At 43.1% G+C, this 25,680-nt stretch overlaps 1 protein-coding gene across 7 annotated transcripts in view; it reads right to left on the reverse strand.

Annotated features, from left to right (window-relative positions):
- Positions 1–1,091: 1,091 nt before the first annotated feature.
- DUSP16 (dual specificity phosphatase 16) overlaps positions 1,092–25,680 on the reverse strand; it is a 91,634-nt gene continuing 67,045 nt past the window's right edge. For all 7 annotated transcript variants that reach the window (XM_043563261.1, XM_043563256.1, XM_043563257.1 and 4 more), the window contains 3 exons: positions 14,906–15,065; positions 6,887–7,010; positions 1,092–4,838 (listed from right to left, as the gene is read on the reverse strand). In XM_043563261.1, coding sequence (XP_043419196.1) covers positions 3,662–4,838; positions 6,887–7,010; positions 14,906–15,065 — 1,461 coding nt within the window. In that variant the 3' untranslated portion in view covers positions 1,092–3,661. The remainder of the gene's footprint in view (positions 4,839–6,886; positions 7,011–14,905; positions 15,066–25,680) is intronic.

The raw sequence follows: 25,680 nt of genomic DNA on the forward strand, positions 1-25,680 counted from the left end.
GAAAAGCACCTCGACAAATTTTACTAGACCTAAAACATTTCTGTCTCACGTCCAAGGACAAAACCAGATGGGATATAAAAGAAAACGCCAGTGAAGGCTTTGAGGGTAAAGAGTTGCTGTCGTCTGGCCCCATAAGGTACACCCTCCCCATCCCATCTAGACCTTCCCGGTTTCCCCTTAGCCCAAGCCCTGGTCTAATTTTTCTTGTCAGACCCAGACTAGTCTCCAGCACTAGCCTGTCCCTGATGGTCTCTCAAGGGGCCCCCGGTCAGTGCGTGTACGTACACCTTCTCATCCAAAGCCTGTCACTCGAACACCTGCTGCCTCAAGCCACCGTCCGTCTCTGGAGGCAGATTTATTCTACACCCCCTTTTCTCTCTGGTGCCCAACCCTGGTTCTTTGCAAGGTCCTGGCCAAGTCTCTGCCCACCCGGTACAATCCTCGCTTGTAAATTTTCTTAAATTTAGCTTCAGCTCAGAAGCCTGTCACAACCAACTTAAGTGACATCACCTGTAATTCTATTATTCCAAGATAATGTGCTTTATTATGAAGCATATTGATTTATAAATGTAAATGCTTTATTCCCTTGATGCATAATTATTGACACACTGATGGGACTAAGCTGCTAGTCTCACATATTGTCACGTGCAGTGTCATTTATAAGCAGAGGGATCGTTGAGATGTACGTGGCAAGGATGCAGAACAGACCTTTAATAACTTCCTCAGTTTTCCCCACAAGAATTCTAAAACCACGTATACATCCCATTAGAATGTACCACAAATGTGTATCTGGTCTTCTTCCTCCCCTGTACCTATTCTTGATACAGTCAGCAAATATTCGCCAGGTGCCTGGGGTTCTGCACTGTCGTGGGCATGTGGTGTGCATGTTAAAGAACACGGGCCAGCATTGCGCCCTTAGCCAAGCGTCCCGTGTGAATGATGGCGCACGTACTACATCCGACGCCCCACCACGTTGTCTTCAGCCAAGTCCTCTCTGACGTGAGAGCAGGACAGGTTCCGCCACGCCCTCCTTTTGCAACTTGGATGTTGCTCTTCCCACCGAGTATAGTTGCAAGGAAACAGTCCTCTTATTTATGTATAAACAGGTACCAGTTTTGATTTTATTTCATATTAACATACATGAACATCAAAATGAGAAATGCACAATTTAACCATTCGGCGGCATCTTACTCCAGAAGAACACTATATTCATATTAAACATTTATACACTCTTTCCACCTAACTTGACAAATGTTCTAAGCCATTGTCCAGCATTTCTCACACAGAAGTCTAGTTTTGCTCTTTAGAAATCACCATTCAGTATCACCCCGGTAGCCTCCGGGGCTTCCCCAAGATCACGGACTCGAGAGAGCCAGCCACCCCCGCCCCCAAGCAGCTCCAGGGCTTGCCCCTGAGGCATGGCAGTCTGGATCCCAAGAACTGATTATTTGACATTCGCAATCAAGGACTAAAAGTTTTAGTGTCTGACTACATCATCAGTCATAGGAAGGAAGGGGACCGTGGCCAAGAGAAATCCCAAATGACGGAAGGCAAATTTCTGCCCAGAGAGGTGTTAAAACCAAGCCCCCCCCCCCCAACCCTCCCAGGACATATGTAAGATTGGAGCTGTTCCTTTCATTTCTCAGAAACGTTCCACGGTTGTGACCAGACCCTGGAAGAAGGATGTGTGTATACGTAACACGTCAAAAATTACTCTGTGAAACCTGGAGAATGTCTGGTTACATCCCAAATTTAAATGTATGTGGAAAAACTCCGATCATTGAACAGAACTTTTCAATATAATGACAGTGACTTCCCTGTGCGGTGTCCTCTCTTCCTGCCTTCTTTCTACACCCAGATCACAGCGCGTTATTTGCGCACAACCAGTTAGGTTACACGAAGCTCAGCGTCATCATGAACAAGTCAGCTTTGAGTCACGCCATTCATTCTGTGCTGGTTTCAGCAGTCATCACAGGAAACAAAGTCACATCCTAGTCAAAGGACTATCCATTTCTCGAACACAGAAAAACCTGAGATATGAGTCAGCAACTAGCTACACTTACAGTAAAGAACGACAACCCCCCCCCCCCCCAACACACACACACACAAAAGCTGCTGACGTGAATTAAGGCTTCAAAAGAGGGCCATACTATAGTTGACAAGACTCAAGCCAGGGAGTTTAAAAGCAGGTATGTACTAACACTTGTATCCTTGTTCCAATCACCTATTTTCAGCTGCCAGGATTGATTCCATACAGTGATTGTAGGTCAAAGGCTGAGAGACCACCTTGGTCCTGCTCCATTTTGGTGTGTCCCTTCTACTGAAAGAATACTGGGGATAGTTTCTGAGAATAGCTTGGCTGTAGCTTTCCACTCTGCTCACAACGAATCAAATCCAACCACCTTCCCCTCACTTTCCTATACTGTGTTATTCTGAACACTCCTTACGTCACCAGCCTCTCAGCCCTATTAGTAAATCGGAAAGGGAATCACAGAACTACCACCCTCGTCACGTGCTGAGAAAACCATCGAGAAAAAATTGAGTTTCCTGCTTCTCCTCAGCAACGTTAGTTCTTTAATCTTTCCATAGTTTCTCCCTCTTGATAGTTTCCTATAACATTCTACCTGTTAGATTTTTACAAAACCTATATGTGCAGTGAGACCGAAATGGAAAAAACTGTACTCTGGCTGAGAACTCGAAGGTTCTGCTGCTCTGCTACCGACCCAAGTACATCCCCATCTGGCTGAAACCAAGGTAACAACACCGTTCTGAACAATTCTCGGATTTACAGGGAGGGAGGTAGACTTGTTTAGCCTCCCGACCTTAGCTTCAGTCATTATGCTGCCAGATCCCTGGCCGTTAAGTGGAATCCTAGATGGTTTCCCTTCTCTTCATAAAGCTGAGAAGAAGAAAACAAGGTACCACCTCCATCCAGGCCCTACTGGAAATTTGTGCAGAGATAGTCTGAACTGGTCTGCAAAATGTGCCTAGCTACCTACCTACCCACAAGGCCTAGGACACAGGCTACCAGACTTGGTAGTGGTGAGAGCCCCGACTTGCAGTCTGAGGTACTGGGTGTGCTCCGAAGGAGACCACGGCAAGGCCCCTAACGGTCTGTCCGGCAGAGTGATGCGCGCATCGGCTGCCGGGTGAGCGTGGACGCGTGAATCCGCTTTGGATGCGATCGTTTCTCTTGCGTTTACCATGAGGTTCTGTCCCTAATGGGGTCTACCCGCCCGACCCACGAGCTGGCTCAGTCTCAGCGCTAAGGTGCACTACGGAAGGGACAGGACAGAGACTAGTGCTTGAGATCTCCTGTGGCACGACACGAAAATTAAATGGTAGGGGATTCTGTCCTCCAACACCAAATACAACCGGATTTAGGAAGAACGAGAGGATGTGCAATTCGCTGCAAAGTTTCTCATCTGTCTAGGAGGAAATCTAGCATTTGCCCTTCCACTTTCGTTGAGAGACGTGTCAGCTGCTCTCTCAAGTGCAGGTGTGGAGAGACACCTGTGTTGATCCATCTTTTGCTTTTACACCATAGCTCCGCTTTCCAAAAATATATATGTATGTACATATATATACTTCAGATTTACAGGGAATATTTTTTTGTGAACAAGACAAACATTGTCAACAGAAGTCACGAGTGTCTGTCTCCTCAGGAGACCTCGATGATCTCCATGCTGCCTGAAAAGCTAGACTGGCTGCCCACCTTCCCCAGCTCTTCCCGCGACCTGTTCTCGGACATGATGCTCTCGCCAAACTCCATCTGGCAGCTTCTGCGTTTAAACTGCTTTTCAAAGGGGCTCTCTTCGTGCCAGCTCCGCCGCGAGTCGGGCCTGTCGCCCGGCTTGTGCCGCCTGCGCACGGAGTACGCTTGGTCGCTGCCGGTGGGCAGCTGGCTGCAGCTGTAGGCCGAGTAGCCGGCGCTGCCCCCGTACATGGCGGAGGCAGAGTAGAAGCGCGAGGGCTCTGTGGCAAAATACCAGCTGTTGGCCAGGGAAGGGGCGGAGGTCTGGGGAGCCAAGATATCTGAGTGCCAGCCCTTGAGGCCCAGCCCGGCGGCAGACTTGGCGAGGTGCTGCTGGCTGGCGGACAGGCCCAAGAGGAAGCTGGTGTGGCAGTTGTCCTCCACGCTCCCGCTGCGGTGCAGCGGGGAGAAGAGGGACCGCTGGGCGGCGCCACCGCCCGTCGCTCGCACCGAATGCAGCCGCTTGCCCTGGCTCTCTGCGGGCCTGGCGGGCTGAGGCTTCTTGGGGAGGTTGGCTTCCTCCTTGTCGGGGCTGGTTTCTGGAGTCTGCTCCGACACCTCCTCGACCGGAGAGAACTGGCAGAGCTTGTTGGTCCCATCCAGAGCCGCGGAGGGTTTGTAGTATTCCAGAGCATCCTCTGACGAGGGGAAACCGTGCAAGGATGTGGCCACGCTGGCCGAGTACGAGACGGACTTGATGTCCAGAGAGAAGGAGCGCTTGAGCTTCCTGCTGTCCTCCAGCTTGCCGGACGGCAGGTGCAGTCCGCTCAGCGCCTGGACCAGCGGGCCGTCCTCCGGCAGCGGTGGCTGCGAGCCTGGCGCGCTGGCAGGGTGCGCGGGCCTTTGCCCTGCCGCCTCTGAGGTAGCGGAGTTGGCACAGGGTGGACCGAGGCACATCTCGCTCTTCTGTCCGCCCTCGGAGACCGCGGGCACAGGTTCATTTGGCTTCTCCAGGTGCAGCAGCTTGAGTTTGCTCTTTGGCCCTGATGTGCCGGTCTGGTTCTTAATCTTCTTCTCGTAGTCCAGGAGTTGGCCCAGAAAATTGAAGTTTGGAGATATGGTAGGTCTTTTTTCTTTCACAAATCTACGAAGAGAGGAAAGAAACAAAAACCTCAAATTTTACAACTACACTTTATCTTAAGAACAGTGTTAAATCAGAGTACTAAGTGAATAAATAAGATAGGAAAATATTAGAGCCCCCCAAATACCTATGGAAGATGACTGGCTTAAAAGTTCAAGGTGGAGAATAAAAGGGCCTTTGCACTGGGAGAGCTTTATACCACGTCCTTGGAGCATGCTAGAAAGAGAGGGCCCAGGGCCCAGAAGCTCTAGTTTTAGCCAGCTTGTTTCCAAGGACCCAAGGTTTCCAATGCAACAGATAAGAGAGGATTCCGTCCTCCCCACCAACTCAGGCTGGTGCTGCCCTCAGAAGTACAGTGTGACAGCCACTCTCCCGCTTCAGTTTCCCAATATCAGGCCTTCTCAAAGTCCTCATAATCACTTCCTCAGGACATTTCATGTTTAATTAAGGACCAGAAAAGCAAGTATCAGATGGCCACAGCCTCAAAGCACACACCTGAGCTCCTTCTCTTTGTATCCAGCACGACAGCCAGCACGACAGAATCATCAGCCGTCAGCTGGCCTCTGTGTGCTAAGCACTAGGCCAGTGCATTAAACAGAGTATTATATTCGGTTCCCCAAACTCACACAGCTGAAATTCAAAACCAGGTCTCATGTCTGCATCCATTTTTGTAACCACTGTGTTAAAAAAGAATCTTCGGGGCGCCTGGGTGGCGCAGTCGGTTAAACGTCCGACTTCAGCCAGGTCACGATCTCGCGGTCAGGGAGTTCGAGCCCCGCATCAGGCTCTGGGCTGATGGCTCGGAGCCTGGAGCCTGTTTCCGATTCTGTGTCTCCCTCTCTCTCTGCCCCTCCCCTGTTCATGCTCTGTCTCTCTCTGTCCCAAAAATAAATAAAAAAATGTTGAAAAAAAAAAAAAAAAAAAAGAATCTTCAAGGGGTAAAAACTAGTAATAAATAGCTTTTCTATTTAATTGTGGAATCACAGACTCCTAGAGATAGTGGAAAAATCCTTCGATGGTTTCTAACCTTCATGGACACACCTCAGAAGATGCAGGAGTGAAACTACATTGAAAATTTGTATTTGAATATGGAGAAAAATCAAACTCCTTGGAGATCAAGTAAACCTAAAGCAAATTAACAAAGCCAGAGACAACTGGCTCAACTGTAACAAGTACAAATGCAGGATCCTCATAGTAAGACTTCGAAACATGACATAAGAGTGCTTTTGCTTCTGGTTTCTACACGGTACCAGAAGACTTTTAGGGAGAAAAGCCTGAATTGAGGACAAGGGAATTAATGCAGACAAAGGGAGGGTCCTTCTCCTCCAGTCTCATTCCTCAAATGAGAAGCTCTTCAGGTAGCTCATTTCTTCTTTCCAAATTTTCCAATTTGAGAAAAAGTCCAGTTGTCACAATAGGCCTGCTTCCCGCGTCTATATTTATGGCCGTTTATCACATGAAAACCAATCCCCGCTATCCACGCAGGGGATCCAGATTCACCCACCAAACTCCGGTCCTCACCCCCATGTCACTTGCCTGCCTTCCATCTGACCAAGGGTGGGGGGAGCAACCCAGTCCAAATGCATAATCTGGGCTACTCTAGAATGAATGGAGGAAATTCCACTCAGTGAATGGATTTTGACAATAACTTGGTCTTGTACCTAGGGTTTTTCCTCACAGTGATAAAAGCACAAAGTTTGAAGCAGAAGTAGGAGTTCTATAACGGGTATCCTGCTGGAGCTTTTTTCTCCTATGTACTTCCCCAATTAGGAAAAAATACAAACTCACTTAACAGGGTAGAGATCTGTTTAGATTTGTTTTTCCTTAAAATTAAAAAGTAGCTGCGGATGAATCTGACACATGTTCAGGTGGAACTCATGCTGACTTATATTCTTCTCTAATCTTTGAAAAACCATTTAAAAATTCAGTCACCTGTAAAGAATGTAACTAAAATAGTCCTGTTTTGCTGTAATTTGGCTACCCACCCTCCTCTCTCTTCATGTCTCAGGTCCAGTGAAAACCCAATCCACAAGGCATATCCCTGTCCTCACCTGTAAGCTTCGTCTAAGGACATGTTCATCCTCTTCATGATGTAGGCGATGGCGATGGTGGCTGAGCGAGAGACGCCAGCTAAGCAGTGTACCAGGACACATCCGTTGCAGGCTTTTGCTTTCTCTGCAGGAGTCAAATTCGAGAAGGGTCACCGTGAACAACTTTGTTCAACAGTGAGATCTTGTTGCCATTTGCTTACTTGCATCTGATAACTCAAAGTAAATCTCCTGTATTCATAATATTCTTCCTTTCAATAGTTTTTAAGGAGGTAAGGGAAGATAATTTCCCCCACCATTTACATACAGGACAATGGGGGTTGGTCCCAATATGTTAATAAGCAATGAGTCCCCTACTCAAGATCACCTCTTACTTGGTACATTTCCCAATGTGTTTTTTACATTATTGTTTTTAATTTTAATAATTTTCCCTGAGTATAAATCCTACATTGTGATGACATGATTCCATTTGTTTAGTGTAGAGAATTTCATAATTACAGAAAAGTATAAAGAAAATAACACCCCAAATCTTAAGATTTAGCTAATATTTTGTTTACCTATATTGTCTGACACTCCCAACTTTTTTCTAGTTATGTAAGAGACACTAATTTTTTTTTCCAGTTTTGAGATATAATTTTCAGTTTTGAGATATAACTGACATATAACATTGTATTTTAGGTGTACGGTATAATGATTTGCTACGTATAAGAGGTATTACATTTTTAAAAATATTTTCTCATTTCAACCATATGTGCCATACCTCACTAACTTAAAAAGCAGGAGGGAGAAAGACTTCATCACGATAGTGCATCAGAAAGCAAAAAGATACCAGGTCAAGCTACTTTTAAAATGCTGACTCATAGAATCTTTCTTCCTATTGTTTCCTATTTTTGTTTAGGAGAATTTTCTGTAGGTCATAAAGTGGCTCAACATAATTCATTTGCTGAGTTTAAGAAGAAAACTGTGTATAAACTAGGAATCAGGTTTAGCAGGTCACTTTAATGAGGACCAAGGGAACTTGTACCTTTCCTGGATATGGAGATGTTACTGATTGCATCATGTATATTCTGTACAACAGGGTAGGACTTTTGGACACTTTGTGAGAACCAAGAACATTCAAGCAAACAGTGCTGCCACCTCACTGTTGTGGGGCTTTAAAAGTCTACTTGTAGGAGTGGGCAAAGTTATCCCACACAGCCTGGAAGCTACTCATATTTTAGCCAATATTATGACTGCCTCGATTCTAAACAACTACACACGTGCTCACCATGAACTGCTGCCATGGAGCTAAATTCTTCCCTTTTCCTTCTTGTTTTAGCTGACGGCACCAAAAGTTTACCAAACCTTATGTTAAAGTTCTTATAATTAACATATCCAGGGAATCTGCTCTGGCTCTGGCAACTGAATAGTAATACAAGGCCATTCCAATCTCACCACCTCTGTTACAAATATTACAAATTCCAGGGTATGTGATTTGTTATTATGTACAAAACACATAGGGCTTTTGGATAGTATATGAAAAATCAAACAGCCTTCCTTAGATAAAGAAATCAAACACAGTGGAATAGTAACAAATGAACACGAATACTTCTTGAAATTTAGTATTATGTTGTATATACATATTTCTTCATAAACCCATGTACATAAAATCTATTACCTTCCTGGGCCTACAGAATACTCTTCCTTATCTCAACTATACAGGACTTAGCCTGTACTGATCTTAGTATTTCCCCTTTTGCCTTGGCTGCTAAGAAGCTCAGAGCTAAGATTTTCACACAATTTCAATAGGTAACTGTAATTCAGATTATACTTCTTCTACCCCCATATTACTTGATTCTTGCCCTTTTTTCCATTTTAATGTGTATGTGTGTCAATGCATCTTTTGATCCCAGTCTCAGACTGTAAGCTGCCTTAAATTCTTATTGGAAGTAGGCTCAGTTTCAATTTTTTTTAAATGTTGACAATATTCTCTCAATTATTTAAAATAATTATCTCAAAACAAGTCTGTAAGGATCTATAAGGATCTTGCTCCTAACTACCTCAAAGGGTTTAACATTGGGCACATATTATGCAGTAAACACAGTAAATGGGATATGCACCCACATCTTCCTTTAAAAACAATGTTTATTGACTTGGATGAATGTTGCAGAGAAGTAGGGAGGCATGAAGTTCCTTCATCCTTCAAACACAGCAGTACCAAGGCCAGAAGACTTGGAATTCCAGGAATCTGGGCTACAGAGTGACAGAAACATCTCCAGGGGCCCACAGGGACAGTTTGGCGGGACAGGGATGCATGATTGCAAATTGGGAGAGATAAAACAGACAGCATAGGCACTGACTGAAGGAGGATCTCCTTCAGTGGAGAGACAAAAGAAAGAAAAAGAGAGGCTGTGGAAGCATGGTATTGTATTTGGACAAGAGAAAAGCCTCTCTGGACCATGGACCAGGGAATGGAAAAAAGCAGTTAGTCTCTAACTTGCAAACAGCCTTAGGAGTGACAATCCAGGGTTGTGCAACTTTCTCTGGACCAGGACTGGAGCCGGCTGCCAGTCTGTGCACCTGGCCCTGGCGGGGAGGGGGAGCTGGCCCCAGGCTCGGTAGTGAGCTCAGAGGTGATTTGGGAGAAAGCTGTCCCCCTCCCTCAAGTGCCGTGGCAGAGGGTATATTGGCGTTCCAAGGACAAAAGACCCTGCAGGCACCTGCCAGCCGGCGGTCCTCTATCAGCTGGTTGGGCAGAGTGACACTACCCTGGAACCAGGGTGCCCAGGGCAGGATCCTTTAAAACAACGGGGTGTGAATCCCAGCCGAGTGCCTGGGAGGCATGGGAGACTGCAGCAGGACAAACCAGCCCACTCTCACCCACACGGCACTGTGAGGACAGCCTGAACATTGTGGTTTGGAACACCCGGTCCAGGGAGGAGAGACTGGGGTGTCGCCATTTTTCTCCCCATCACCAAAAAGGTGGGGCTTCAGAGAGGACAGTGGGCCCCCAGTGGAGGTGGGACCCGCCTACACCAAACCACACCCTCTGCACCCGGTAACTGCGTATCTGCCAGAACAAAACTGACACTGACCAAACCAGATGGCCCCTCCTCCAGACCAGCACAGCCCCCATTCCAAGGCATCATCCAATAAGTCTGATGATTTTGCATTTCTGATTTGATTCTTGGTCAAGTCTTATTTTATACACACACACACACACACACTTTTCTTCTTTCTTCCCTTCTCTATTCTGGTTGTTGGTTTGCTTAAACAGACATTTTTAATGTATTATTTTTACACCTCTTCTGTATCTCCTTCTTTATTTTCCTCTCTTTCTCTCAGGATTAACCCATATAGTTTCTCTTAATCTCTGCTTGGTCATTTTTTCTCCCCACCCCTGTCATTTCTCTCTTTGTATGAGATAAGGCTTCTTCCACTCTACTCCTTTTTAAATTTTTTCCAAGGTCACTTCAATGAACAAATCAAAGCACACCTGGTAGAGGGTCCAAACCACCACGAGTAGGGAGATAAAGCAACCAGAGTCACAACAACAGAGAGTACACAACACACTCCAAAAACACCTCCTGAAGGGACAGGCCCTGGACAACGTATGACCCCTTTTTAATATAGTAGTGCTCGCAGGTGCAGGACACATAACAAGCTATTAAAGCATGTAAAAGACAAAAAAGTAGCCAAAATGATGAAAGGGAAGAATTCTCCCCAAAAGAAATTCCAGGAAGGAATGACAGCCAGAGAATTGGTCAAAATAGATATAAACAATATATCTGAGCAAGAATTTAAAATAATAGTCGTAAGACTAATAGGTGGGCTTGAAAAAAGCATAGAAGACAAGAGAATCTATTGCTGCAGAGATCAAGGACCTAAGAAATAGGCACAATGAATTAAGAAATGTTGTAAATGAGGTGCAAAATAAAGTAGGTGCAATGACAGCAAGGATGGAGGAAGCAGACAGGAGAATAAGTGAAACAGAAGATAAAATTATGGAAAATGATAAAACTGAAAAAAAGGTAGGAAAATACTAGACCACAGGGGAAAATTAGAGCCCTAAGTAATTCAATGAAACTGGCATAGCGAAACCGGCAAAACACAAAGATAAAGAGAGAATTCTGAAATCAGCTAGGTACACATGGGCCTTAACCTACAAGGGAAAACACATAAGGGTAGTAGCAGACCTGTCCTCTGAAACATGGCAGGCCAGAAGAAGTGGCAGGAAATAGTCAATGTGCTGAATAGGAAAAATATGCAGCCAAGAATCCTTTATCCAGTAAGGCTGTCATTCAGAATAGAAGGAGAGATAAAGGCTTTCCCAGACAAACAAAAACTGAAAGAGTTCATGATCACTAAACCAGCACTGCAGGAGATCCTAAGGGGGACTCTGTGAGTGGAAACCGCACTGAGATACCACCTTACACTGGTAAGAGTGGCTAAAATTAATAACTCAGGAAACAACAGATGTTAGTGAGGCTGTGGAGAAACAGGAACCCTCTTGCACTGTTGGTGGGAATGCAAATGGGTGCAGCCTCTCTGGAAAGCAGTGTGGAGGTTCCGCAACAAATTAAAATAGAACTACCCTGTGACCCAGCAATAGCACTACTAGGAATTTATCCAAAGGATACAGGTGTGCTGGTTCATAGGGGCACAGGTACCCCAATGGGTATAGCACCACTATCAACAATAGCCAAAGTATGGAAAGAGCCCAAATGTCCATCAACTGATGAATGGATACAGAAGATGTGGTTTATATATACAATGGAATACTACTTGGCAATGAGAAAAAATGAAATATGGCCTTTTGTAGCAACGTGGATGGAACTGGAGAGTGTGATGCTAAGTGAAATAAGCCATACAGAGACAGACAGATACCATATGTGTTCACTCTTATGTGGATCCTGAGAAACTTAACAGGAACCCATGAGGGAGGGGAACCAAAAAAAAAAAAAAAAAGGAGGTTAGAGTGGGAGAGAGCCAACGCATAAGAGACTCTTAAAAACAGAACAAACTGAGGGTTGATGGGGGGTGGGAGGAAGGGGAGGGTGGGTGAGGGGTATTGAGGAGGGCACCTGTTGGGATGAGCACTGGGTGTTGTATGGAAACCAATTTGACAATAAATTTCATATATTTTAAAAAAAAACTGAAAAAGGCTGGAAGGAAATAAAACGATGATAACAGATGTGTTAGGATGCTGAAGTTACAGGTTTCCTTTTCTCTGTTTTTCGGATTTTCTGCATTGTATTTACATTGCTTTTACAGTCACAACACCTTTGAGGATGTATTTTAAAAATCTGATTGAAAAGTGATTTCACTGGATTGGGTTCATTAGAACACATTTCTTGGCAGCAATGTGTGTGTGCCAGGCAGCTACACACTGGGAGTAATGAGGCTGCACAGACAACAGTCTGCCGTGTGGGGCAGGGAGGGAACAGAAAGGTTGTAAAGGTGGGGAGCAGGTGCTGGAGGGTCTGGGAATGTTAGGCTAAGAACAGCAGGTTCCTGAACAGGGGGCAACAAAAATACTGATGGTGAAAACTGGAGAGAAGAAAAACAAGCTGCCACCACAGCTATTTGGGAATAAAAATCTTTTAACAAAGGGCAGAGAGGATAACAAAAGGGTAAGGGGAAGCCAGTGAAGATGTGAAGTTACAAAGGCTAAAAATAAAGAAGTAATAATTGAGCTTCTAGAGGACAGCTCAAAGAAAAAGAAAACCAAAGAACTTCTCAGATGTTAATTTTTACAACCACTACTACTTACTAAGAGCCAATTATAAGTTAGGCGAGTGGCAAGGTATTCTAGGTACGTTATCTATTTTAATCCTCACAATATCCCTATAAAGTGATACATTATCTTCAGTTTCCAGATCAGGAAACGGAGGACCTTACCCAACATCACTTAACTAGTACCCAAGGAAGACAGGACTCAAATACAGTTTGGCTCCAAAGTATATGCCCTCAGTCACCTCCCTGTATGGCCTACATTTAAACTCAAGAGGCGAGGCAGGAGCCTGGAGCAGCAGCGACTGGGACTGGGGCCACCTGGTGCGTGTCCTGTAGTGCAAACAGGCAACCCGAGCTCACTGCTGCCCGTGTGAACTAAAAACAAAGACAAAACTCCATGAACACTTGAGTCCTTCCAACAAACCCAGAAACTTACTGGAATTTACCTAAATAATAAAAAGAAAAAACACCCGCAAGCCTGGAAGTTTCTAAGCCCTGGTATGAGGGTGCATCTTTACAGAGTGCACTCAGCCATGACCCACCCTCACGTAAAGCACCCTAGAGACCAGCAACTACCGTGACTGTGCACTGGATTCCAAAACGTGGCTGGACACTCTGCCCTCAATGACCTGAGTGGGATAAGGACAGTGGCCCTAGGAAATAGGCACAAGCAGGTGAAATACTGAGGAGTATGAGGAGTATAAATATTTTCAGATGTTACAAATAAATGACAATATGTGTCCTTGGGTGTGTTTAACCAAGTTGGAACACAGTAAATTCTTTTTGTCTGAATTAAAAGTGGCAGGATGACCCCAATACCTCCCATGAAAGAAGAAAGTAAGTTGGGGCAAAGTTATTCATATTCTCTCTTTTCTGCTAACCCTCCTAAAAGCTTAGACATTGTGATGAGTTAAGAGAATCAGGTTCTCTTCTAAATAGATTCTGAAACTGCACTTTTAGCTGAAATTAGAGCCAAATGTCTTTGTACTGATGTGACATGGAATGGGAACATTAACCATAACGTTAAAAAAAGAGAACGTTTGTTCTCTTTTAAAGAGGCAAAAACTGAATGATATACTGAATATTTCCTAGAAGTACAATGGTGGGGGTGATTAATTTGGGGAGTTTTGTTTGTGAATACTGTAATGTGAATTATCTAAGCCATTTATCTTCTGGCATTTCAAAGACTTCATTCTAATTAAAGATGAAAAGTTTTAGCAATCTGGAATCTTGAAGAAAAAAAAAAGGCAGAACTGTTTTGGAATTACTCAATGTTCCAAAAGCATTATCTAGAAAAAAAAAAATTCCTCTCACAGATGAAAGGGTATAGTTGAGGGGCTCAATTTACAGCGTTTCACATCTTAAAAGGAACTAGTTCTTTTTTTAATTACAGTAACCAATTCAGAGTATTTAATTGTGGATTAGGGTGCTCAAGCTTCTGTGACTGGGGGAAGAAAAACTTCTCACATGGAACATCAAGAGTGAACCGTGCCACGCTGCTCAAAAGCAAACAGCGTATCTCCTCTTTCAGCTACTCTCCACTAAAACCCCATTTCAAATACACATCGCCAATTTACCACCACCAATTTACCACCAGAAGACCTCATCCTGCGGCACCAAAATGTTACAAAGCACCTGAAGCTAGGAGTCGGGAGGCTCCAGGACTAACAGGCCCAGGCCCAGCAAACAACACAGCACAGGACAGATCAGAGCCTATCACAATCAACCCCAAGGAAACGACCAAGTGTGTGTGTGTGTGTGTGTGTGTGTGTGTGTGTGTGTGTGTGAATTCTATTAGAGCCGGTACTACTTGAAATTACTGGCACACAGATTGAAGCTTACAAATCTCATGACATAAAGACTTTAGGTGTAATGGGATTTGTTTTCACAGGATTTGACTTTTCTCTGGGGAAAACATAGCATCAAGGCAAAAACAGTTTAAGGAATGCCACCAAACTTTCCAAAAGTCTTTTATAGGATTTGAGGAAATGGCTACAAAATTTAATCCCAGAAGTTTAACTGATTTCAAGTGCTTGCAAATATGTAATGACAGATGCCATCAGGCTTAACCCTGGCAGTGGTTTAGTTAGCTATAATGTCACAAGGCCAGTCTCTTAGAGACAGCATGGCATGTCACCTTGGCCACTGAATGAGATAAGCAGCATCATGTGTTGTTTTCAGACTTTTGAAATCTCTGCAATAGCCTCCTTTTCTCTAAAGAGAGAAAAAGGGAGAGAGGGGAGGGGTGCACCTGCACATGAGACTATAACCCTTAAAGGGCTTGTAATACTACCCTGAACTACTTACCGATGAAATCGACTGATTTGTCCAACCACGGCAAAATTTTCTCGCAGAAACTATCATTCACAGGCACGCGCAGGAAATGAGACTCGGGGATAAAGTCGGGCTTAGGACAAGTATTGCTGGCATTTAACACATAACCAATCCCATTCTGTTGCATCAGCTCCTGTGGAGGGAAAGAGCAATTAAAATGTGAGCGCCACACTGAGCACAATCACTTTGGAAGAGGAAAGCCTAATATCATGATCAAAATTACTAGTTTCCTTGAAATCAGGGTTAATTCAATCGGTGAAACCCAAAAACCCTAAATGACATTTAGAGACTTCAGTTTCAAGCAGAATTGTTTTTAAGGGTAAAAAAAAAAAAAAGCTGTTTCCAATGGCATGCTTGAAGAACACACATCATGAATACAACCAATTCTCTATTATCTTCACTGCTGAGAGAGAAGTCGAAGAATACAAAATAAAACCATGACAGTTCGCTCTGACTTTAGAATACAGGTGCACACAACAAGAACATTTTCTTCCCAAACCGAACATGTTGATTGTTCTCAAAGACACAGTCCTAGGTAGTCTTTGAGCTCAGAACACTCTTGTGAAAGACTGAATCTACTGCCAGAGCTTTATCAGCTCTACATGCTGACAACTGACTCGTAAATACAGATCCTCTTCCATTTCCGGCCCCTCCTTCCAACCACCTACTGATGTCTCTATTTGTATGCTCCTCTGGCCCTTCAAACTCAAAATGTCAGAAACTCAAACACAGTATCATTCTGTGCCCCAAATACCTGTTTCCTCTTCGGAATCCAAAATTGGTTTGTGGTAATACCATTTACTCAGACACTTGAGCTGGAAAACAGGATCCTTTCATTTCGCTTCCTTCACGACCCCCATCCAAGTGGCTGCCACAGCCTTTTGGTAGAAGCTACCCTCCCCCTCTCCACCATTTGTCCTCTCCTCTCTGTTCCCTCTGGTTGCTGCTCAGTCAGTGGTCAGCCCTCACCACCACCAGCATCACACAGAGCCACCAGGGAGTTCTTAAAGCTTGCGGGGTCTCATCTCTAAACCATATACTGAACAAGAACCAAAGTGATCTTTCTTACAATCAAACAAGGGCTAAGTGCTTTGTTCACACTTTAATGTCATCATCGTCTCGCTGCTTGCTCTTGTCCAAATCCCCCAACAAGACATGTATACGCCCACGCTTCCATGCTGGTGTTCACACCATTCCTGTGCCTGTTCCTCCTCCTGGTGACTCTCTTCCACTTTGCTGGCTTTGTGGAAATCAGCCTTACTATGTACTCCTTCCACTGACGCATAATTAACCATTCCGTTCCCTGCCCTTCCAAAGTATTTTGTTCACTGAGCACACGGTTATAATTAGCAGATAATTTTTGTCTCTCCTATTAAATAGCGAGGTAGATCTTGGACTGATTCTCACTTGTTTTTCTACCTTTGGCACCGGGTACGTAGTTACACTCAATACGTGTTTGTTCGACTGATACGCCGTCTACCGTTTTCCAGACAAGCCTACACAACCCCCCTTCATTTAGTCCTATGTGTTCTAAGCCTAAAATAATTCCCTTGTAAGCAACGCTGGTCATTTATTCCCTTTCTTGGAATGGCACCTCCTCTCCAAATCTTTTCCAACTACCTGAAAGACAGTTGATGATCTTCCTGTTTTCCCTCCTGAGACATGCCAATTCCCTGAGTCTCTTCATTTACATTTGGCACAAGAAATACATCTTACATAAAAGGCAGACTTAATAAACCCTCTTTCACCTGTGAGATGATGTCAAGAAACGGCTTTGAGAACCAGGTGAGCTTCCTGGAGTGACTGACGCCTCTGTGGTGCCAGAGCCCCAGTCTGCTGATGCTCTCACATGCTTCTGCTAGGTTAATAACTAGGCTGTGAAGATCTCCATGGTGTTCACTACAACTTTTAAACTTGTGTACATGTAGCAAAGGTCACGTTTGTTTTTCTGCACTGAGATTACTACCATTTGATCAACCGCAGTATCTCCCATGTAAGAACAGCAGCGGGTCACTGGAGTTAAGAGCCTTTCAAGCCTTTCTTGCCAATGGTCCTTAAAGAAATGAACCATCTTATGTGTCTTTCTCCTATCCACCAGCAGTACTACAAAGGTTTATTAAATTAAAAGTAAAGGGAAGTAGTAATGTCGCTTTCCACCCAATTCAGTAATGAGGACCTAGAAGTTTCAGAAGACAAAAGGCAGTTCCAAGAACAAAACATGTTACAAGTGTATAGTGACTGTCAAATTTGATTTTCCCACAGAAAGAACATAGCAATGTATACTTCTGACAAGTAGCCTCATAACTTACAGTTTATAGAAATGGCCACTTAACCGAAATTCAGTCAAAAAATATTTGCTGAGCACCTTTGCTAGAGGTTTATTAATAATAATATTATGGTACATGGCACATATTAATAAAATTATATCTAACAGTTAATGAATGCCTACTTTTTCCAGGCACTGTGCTAAGCATTTAAATAGACTGTCTCTCAAGGATGTGAAGAAAAAGAAACCTTCTTGCACTGTTGGCAGGAATGCTAACTGGGGCAACCACTCTGGAGAACAGTATGGAAGTTCCTCAAAAAGTTAAAAAATAGAACTACTCTATGATCCATTAACTGCACTACTGGGTATCTACCCAAAGAATACAAAAACACTAATTCAAAGGGATACATGCGTCCCTATGTTTACAGCAGTATTATTTACAATAACCAAATTATGGAAGCAGTCCAAGTATCCGTGGATAGATGAATGCATAAAGAAGATGTGGCATATATGTGTATGTGTGTGTGTGTGTGTTGGAATATTATTCAGCCATTAAAAAAGAATGAAATGTTGCCATTTGCAATGATGTGGCTAGAGCTAGAGAGTATAATGCCAAGTGAAATAAGTCCAGGAAAGACAAATATCATATGATTTTACTCATATGTGGAATCTAAGAAACAAAATAAGCAAAGGGAAAAAAAGGGAGACAAAGCAAGAAGCAGACTCTTAACTATAGAGGATAAACTGATGGTCATCAGGAGAGGTGGGGGGTGAGGAGGGATGGCTGACTAGGTGATGGGGATTAAGGAGGGCACCTGTCATGATGAGCACCAGGTCATGTACGGACATGCTGAGTCACTATACTATACACTGAAAGTAATACGATACTGCATGCTAACTATACTAGAATAAAAATAAAAAACTTAAATAGACTGTCTTATTTAATCCTCACAACCACCCTCTGATATGGATACTATTATGATCCCCATTTTAAAAATGAGGAAACTGAGGCTTAGAAAGTTACACAATGTCACACAACTAGTGGGATAGAGCAGTCACACAGCTAGTGGGATAGAGTCAAAGTTCAAATCAAGAATATCCACCTCCAAAACCTGTCCTTAGTGGCCATGCTTTGCTGAAGTTCTGTTTAAAGCAAATTAGGGGTGGTGTCTGGGTGGCTCAGTCAGTTAAGCATCCAACTTCGGCTCAGGTCATGATCTCACAGTTCACGAGTTCGAGCCCCGCGTCGGGCTCTGTGCTGACAGCTCAGAGCCTGGAGCCTGCTTCGGGTTCTGTGTCTCCTTCTCTCTCTGCCCCTCCCCTGATAACATTCTGTCTCTCTCAAAAATAAAAATAAACATTCAAAAAAAAAAAAAGCAAATTAGATGGAGCAACAAGGGAATTAGCCTACATATACACATCCTTTGTAACTAATTCAAGTATTAGAATATAAAGTTTAATTTCATTCTTTATGCCCATTTCAACTACCATTAATAAATTAGAAAGTAGAGGGACCACTCTGGCCTGAACTTCTTTGAGGAGACTTTCAGAGCAACTCAGGACACATTTGAGGACACTTACACAAAGTGTTGATTTTGCTCTGTTTCCCCTTATTGTCACCTCAGCTGTTGCCACAGGCATTACAGTGCTGGCCTCTGCCATGTTTGCACAGGTATCTACTGCTGCAGGGGGAGAACTGGCTCCCTGCGTGCAGGTCCACTGCCCTGTGCTGACTGCTGCCACGCACCAACCTTCAGCAACACCGCCATGCTGGACAGACGGAAATGTGCAAAGGGCACCATTCTGACCTGACATATTTAAGATACATCAATAATCCAACCTTACAATGCTGTTTATATCTCAAAAGTATTTTCACTCATAAAACAGTGTACCATAAAAGATGCATTTAAGTAGTAAAGGTTTGAGTATTTATTTACTTATTTATTTATTTATGTATGTATTTATAATTTCTTTTTTTTTTTTTTCAACGTTTATTTATTTTTGGGACAGAGAGAGACAGAGCATGAACGGGGGAGGGGCAGAGAGAGAGGGAGACACAGAATCGGAAACAGGCTCCAGGCTCGGAGCCATCAGCCCAGAGCCTGACACGGGGCTCGAACTCACGGACCGCGAGATCGTGACCTGGCTGAAGTCGGACGCTTAACCGACTGCGCCACCCAGGCGCCCCTGTATTTATAATTTCTACACCCAACGCGGGGCTTGAACTCACAACCCTGACATCAAGAGTCACACACTCTTTTGTGACTGAGCCAGCCAGGTGCCCCAGCAGTTTTTTAATTTTTAAATAACTGGCAAAAGGGGAAGGGTGAAAAAGACTAATATATTAAAACTGAGTGATGATAAAATAATTTAAACACAGGGGTGCCTGGAGGGTTCAGTTAAGCATCTGACTCTCGGGTTTCAACTCAGGTCATGATCTCACGGTTCACAGGATCAACCCCCACATAGGGCTCCGTGGTGACAGTGTGGAGCCTGCTTGGGATTTCTCTCTCCCCTCTCTCTCTGCCCCTACCCAGCTCGTGCTCTCTCTCAAAATAAATAACCTAAAAAATACATATGAAAAAATAATAATTTAAACATGAAATGAGAAAAAGGAAATGATCTTAATGGTAAATATAACTTGCTTTATAAAAATTTTACTGTAAAAATGTTTATTAAGTCAATTATTCAACTATTCCCTGAAATTCTTTTTGCAGTAAGATGGGACTTGATAAATAAAACATGGCTAATTTTAAAAACAAAGAGGCAAACAAAAATCCAAAGATGTTACCATGTAAAATTTAAATATAATAATGGTTACTAAATTGAACACAATATGTAATCTGGTGGCAGTAACTACATCAGTGCAAAAGTCAGTAAAATAATACATATACACTTGAACCACTTTAATTTAAAACAAATAAATGTACATTCATTCACTAACTTCTGATGCTGGACCATGGCTGCTTCTTTTTTCTTCTTTTGTATGGTTTAGCTGATGGGAGTTCTTAAGCAAATCACAACCAAGTGCATATACTACTTAAGAGCTTTCATTTCTCAGAAGAGCAAAAACCTGTGAAACAACATCAGTACAGAATCCTGGTTTATGACTACCCCTCGGGTATTTTACAGTTGCCTTACTGCTTCCTAGTTCAGACAGAAAAAAGACGTAAAGCAATTTGGTTTTGCTGGATCGTCCCAAAACATTTAACCTAAATCATAGAAAAACAACACTCTTCCCTCATTCATATTTCATGGGCGTATGTAATATTTTAATTAATGTGCACAATTATAATAACAAGTACGCTGGCCTAAACAGGTTTGAGAACAAACACGATACCTCCTGGTAAGCACACTGTTCCAGCAGTGGAGGCACAGGAGCCTACTGCTAGCCTAGCCGTAAGGCGGGCGGCACCTGCTGGGCCTCAGGGTTGAGAGGGGGGTAAATCGCTGAGTTTTGAAGGTTCATGTAGCCATACATTCTATTAACTTGCTCTCCGGATTGTTTTTACAAATGTACATATAAGTGGCTCGAGGGCATCTTAAGGCAATGTTTCTGATGATGGTGCTGGGCTGGAACTGCTATTAGGAAGAATGGGTCTGTTTTATAGAATGATTGCTTTCATTTGCACATGAATGTCAAGGACTTCTTACTACACTAAAAAGAGATATTTATGGAATTTGCTCAGTTTTGTTTTACACAACTGAAAATTTCTCTGCCCCGTTATTAAGCATCACAGTTTGTAAGATTCCAGAGGCACTCCCGTTATGCCGTTTAATATGTAGCTCAACTTTGTGCTAAGTCTGTGAACAAATGTTTTCTACTGGCAAAATAATCTTCTCTGGCTTCAAATATCCTTCTGATACCTTGGTCTCTCAGTTCTTTGAACTTCTCACCTTCACCATTCACGAATGTGACCCGGTCAGTCCCGGTCAATACCAACAACCTTGGCCTGTCCCTCATCCTGACCTCACACCACCACCCCCCCGCCTCCTTCCAGCTCGCTCTCTCTCACACCACCACTCTTGGAATCCTTTCGTTCCCCTGGATCTACACTTCTCTGACTCTACCCCCTTTTCGGTCCTTCATCTTCATAGTATCTGTCTGCCTTCCTTGCCCAAGTGAAATTCTGTGGTCCGTCATTATAAATTACTCCTTTGCCTCCACCCTCAACTCCTGTGTCCCACTATGGCTTCTTCACACTCACCCAGCAAGATTACAGCCCTGGGTAAATCTAACTCTCCATCTGGTCTGCCTCTGCACCCACGAAACCACACCCACACCCGCCTGGTCTGTGTCTGCGCCCATGCAGCTGAACACAGCCAGAGAAAACCACTCAGCAACGCTGCTCCATCTCAATTCCAATTCACGCTCCTCAGCAATCGTTTTATTTCCCTAGGTTCCCTCTCTCCTACATGCCGTTCCACCCATTTCCCCTTTTCTTCAAATTCCTTCTCCTCACTCTCAGCTGACGGAGGATCTTGTTTCCTGGGGTACTGAAAAATGTACACAGTCAGAAGCAAATTTTTGTATATTTTCTCTAACCACATTTACCCTTCTAACAGCACATGCACCTACCTGTGTGCCCTACCTTCCCTCCTGCTGCATGGATGAATGCCGTGTGGCAGGAATAATGAGAAGTGTGTGGGTACTGGACCCAGAAAAACCAAAGCACAACCTAGCATGTTACCGCTTGTTACCTGAATGATCTTGAGTAGGTCGTCTAACCTCTCTCAGCTTCAGTTTCCTCACCTGTAAAGTAAGGCTAATGACATACATTTTATTTTTTAAAATTTTTTTTTTCAACGTTTATTTATTTTTGGGACAGAGAGAGACAGAGCATGAACGGGGGAGGGGCAGAGAGAGAGGGAGTCACAGAATCGGAAACAGGCTCCAGGCTCCGAGCCATCAGCCCAGAGCCTGACATGGGGCTCGAACTCACGGACTGAGAGATCGTGACCTGGCTGAAGTCGGACGCTTAACCGACTGCGCCACCCAGGTGCCCCTAACATTTTATAAAGCTATTATAAGGACAAAAATAACTGGCACATAATAGAAGAGTCTCATTAAATGTTAGTTCCCTTACACTTTATCTTATTTTAAAAATAGCTGTGGGAAGGTAAATTGGCACAGATACTATGGAAAACGATATGGAGGTTCCTCAAAAAATCAGAAATAAAATTACCATATGATCCAAAAATTCTACTTCTGGGTATGTATCTGAAAGAAATGAAAACACTAACTTGAAGAGACATCTGCACCCCCATGTTCACTGCAGCATTATTTACAACACTCTAGATATACAGAAGTGTTCCATCAATTGATGAACAGATAATGATGTAGTACAGGTATACGATGAAGTGTTATTCAGCCATAAAAAAAGAATGAAATCTTGCCAATCTTGCCATTTGCGACAACATTATGAGGACATTATGCTAAGTGAAATAAGTCAGAGAAAAATACTATACAGTCTCACTTACATATGTGGAATCTAAAGGAATCTACTCAGAGATACAGAGAACATATGGGGGGTGTGGGTGACAATGGTCAGAAGGGACAAACTTCCAGTAATAAGTCATGGGGATGTAATGTACAGCACTTAAAAGTTCTCATCAGAAGAAAAAAAATTGTAACCGTGTGGGTGATGGATGGATTCTTGCTTCAATATACAATTAAGAAAAATTTCAAAAATAACATTTTTGAGTCAAAAATAATCTTTATTTCATTATTTTATTATTCATTATGATTTCCATTCACAATTTTTTCCCTCTCAAAGTTTCTCTCTCCTAAATAATGAAATAAACTTTGCCCTGTAGTTGGGACTAATTGTAAGTAAGGGTCCTATAATCTGTTGTTGCAGACTATGAAGTAACAAATGGAACACAGATTGATATACAAGCCTTAATAAAACTGTTCTACTTGGCCAAGTTTCCCATGTTCAGCTAGACTGAGGAGAGAGATCACATTAAATCACCACAGGCACTGCAATTCTAGACAATGGAATTGTCAGTTTTTTTTCCTGAAGTCCATTCAAATAAATATTTTTGCATTTGCCACTCCTTTTGCCTTCAAAACTGACCTTACGTCCTACTTCCTCCATCCAGCCTTCCTCAATCAACCACACCCACTGTATCCACCACTCACGAAAGCCTCTGGTATACCCCACTTCTTGAGGACATTGACCAAGGGCCCTGTGAACCAGGAACTGTCCTTGGTGCTAGGGATACGTGATTTCATTTGCACCTCACGTGAATGTTAGAAGGCAGGAATCGTGACAGTTTATAGGTGACGAAACTGAGATTCAGCAACTTAGCTAAAGTGATATGGATGGTAAGGTAAGACCTGGGAAGCAAAACTGCCCACCTCCAAGGCCAGCTGTCAACCATCACTCCAGGCTGCGTTGGTAGTGGGATTTCTACAGTCACTCACCTCGTCTTGTACATCATTGTGGAATGAACTGGTCTTGTCTACTCAACTTGAGCACCATGTGGTGTATTTTTACTGATAATTTTGACCTTTGCCTTCCTAGATCATATGGAAACCCTGAAGGCAGTATTCTGTGTCTAGGCTACTAGTTCTGGTAAGAAAACAACAGAGAAAGTGGCAGTCATCCCAGTGGCAGGCAACACAACCGGGCAGCACAAGAAAACCAACCTTGCTGGTTCCAAGAGTGAAATGAACAACACCAAGAGTGCCAACAGCACACTGTCTGGAGGGGCAAGGCGGAGCAGAACTGCTAACTTACTGCAGATATAGCTCTGGCTTTGTGACTACTGACAACAGGTGATTCCATCATACATTTCATGCATTTAAGTGTGAAACTAAAGTCTCTACTGGAAATGTTAAGCGATAAGGCAGAAAATCAAGAACTTTGGTCTTTCAACAGTAACTAGAGATTCTTGCGCAAATCCTACTCAGTTCAGATGTGAACTGGGCACTGGCAAACTACTTTTAGTGCAATAAGCTATTCCTGTTCCAATTCTTGTATAAAGACTAGAGAATAAAAGAACAGACTGTGAGAAACAAAAGTACAGTTGTGAGGGGAAAAGAAATTGAAAGTATTCTTTTTGCTACCAATGACTTCTTACGGTCTTTTACAGAAGAGCTATGCCTTGGAAACCTGAGCAAAATTAAAATATGTTGAAAGTATTGACCTACACTGTCCTCTGTGGTAGCCACAAGCCACATGAGGCCACTGAGCACCTGAACTGTGCCACACTGAGATGGGTACTAATTATGAAATATACACCATATTTTAAAGACTTAGTACAAAAAATACATAAAATAGCAATAGTTTTTCTATAGTGATTGCACATTGAAAAAATATTCTAGATATACTGTGATAAAGTTATCAAAATTAATTTCACCTGCTCTTTTTTACTTTTTTAATAAAGCTATTGAAACATTTTAAGTATATGGCTTGTATTACCTTTCTAGTGGACAGTGCTGGTACAGAATGTGCTATAGGAAAACTAGGGAAAGAAAATCTCAGCAGTGACTCAAGAAACAGTTTAGATCGTCAGTCCTTCATAACAGCCTGTTCTAGAGAGTTCTAGCTTCTAGAAGATGGGTATGTCTGGTGTTATACGAACACAAGCCTTAAAGCCAGAACAGTAGCTTGAGTGAGGATGATCTCTGCCACTAACCAGCTTTGAAGTCCATGACTTCCCAGCCACAAAATCTTGGGTAAGTGACAACTCAGAGCCAACCTATGTCTTAATCCTATTACGAGGGTTAAATGCAATAATATAAAGAGCCTAGCATTTTAAGTGGTAAATATGATTTTAATAAAGTTTCTGTGATATGCTTCTAAAATATTTTGGTGTCACTTGATTTAAAAGAAAACTAGGGGTGCCTGGGTGGCTCAGTCGGTTGAGCAACCGACTCCAGCTCAGGTCATGATCTCACGGTTTGTGAGTTCGAGCCCCGTATCGGGCTCTGTGCTGACAGCTCAGAGCCTGGAACCTGCTTCAGATTCTGTGTCTCCTTCTCTCTCTGCCCCTCCCCCTCTCATGCTCTGTCTCTGTCTTGGAAATAAAACATTAAAAAAATTTTTTTTAAAAACTAATAAAATTAGTGGTCTTATCGACGTTTTTAAAAACTTCAGCTTCTAAATTCTAATAAAAAGGTATGTGCTATTAGGAAAAATTACAAAGTCTTCATCTCTGGAGATCTTCGGGAAGAGAAGCAGCATATTATTTCTCCTGGAAAGTTTAAATCAGAGAGCTGAGCAGAAAGATCAGTTCAAGCTATCTGTTCAACAGAGCCACATCTGGTCCCAAAACTCATCTGTTGGGTGTCATGGAATTCACTTAATGTTTCTGGAATATCAGCTTCCTCATTGATCAAGGAAAGGAGACTGACTGCATGATCTCTAAAATCCCTGTCAGCATTAGGACTCTTCTCAACAATGAATCCAGAGGTCACTATGGGATTCCTGCTCACCATTTTCAAAGCACGCTTACTTCTCACCATCCTTTA

The sequence above is a fragment of the Prionailurus bengalensis genome, chromosome B4 (assembly GCF_016509475.1).
Source record: "Prionailurus bengalensis isolate Pbe53 chromosome B4, Fcat_Pben_1.1_paternal_pri, whole genome shotgun sequence".
Lineage (NCBI taxonomy): Eukaryota > Metazoa > Chordata > Mammalia > Carnivora > Felidae > Prionailurus > Prionailurus bengalensis.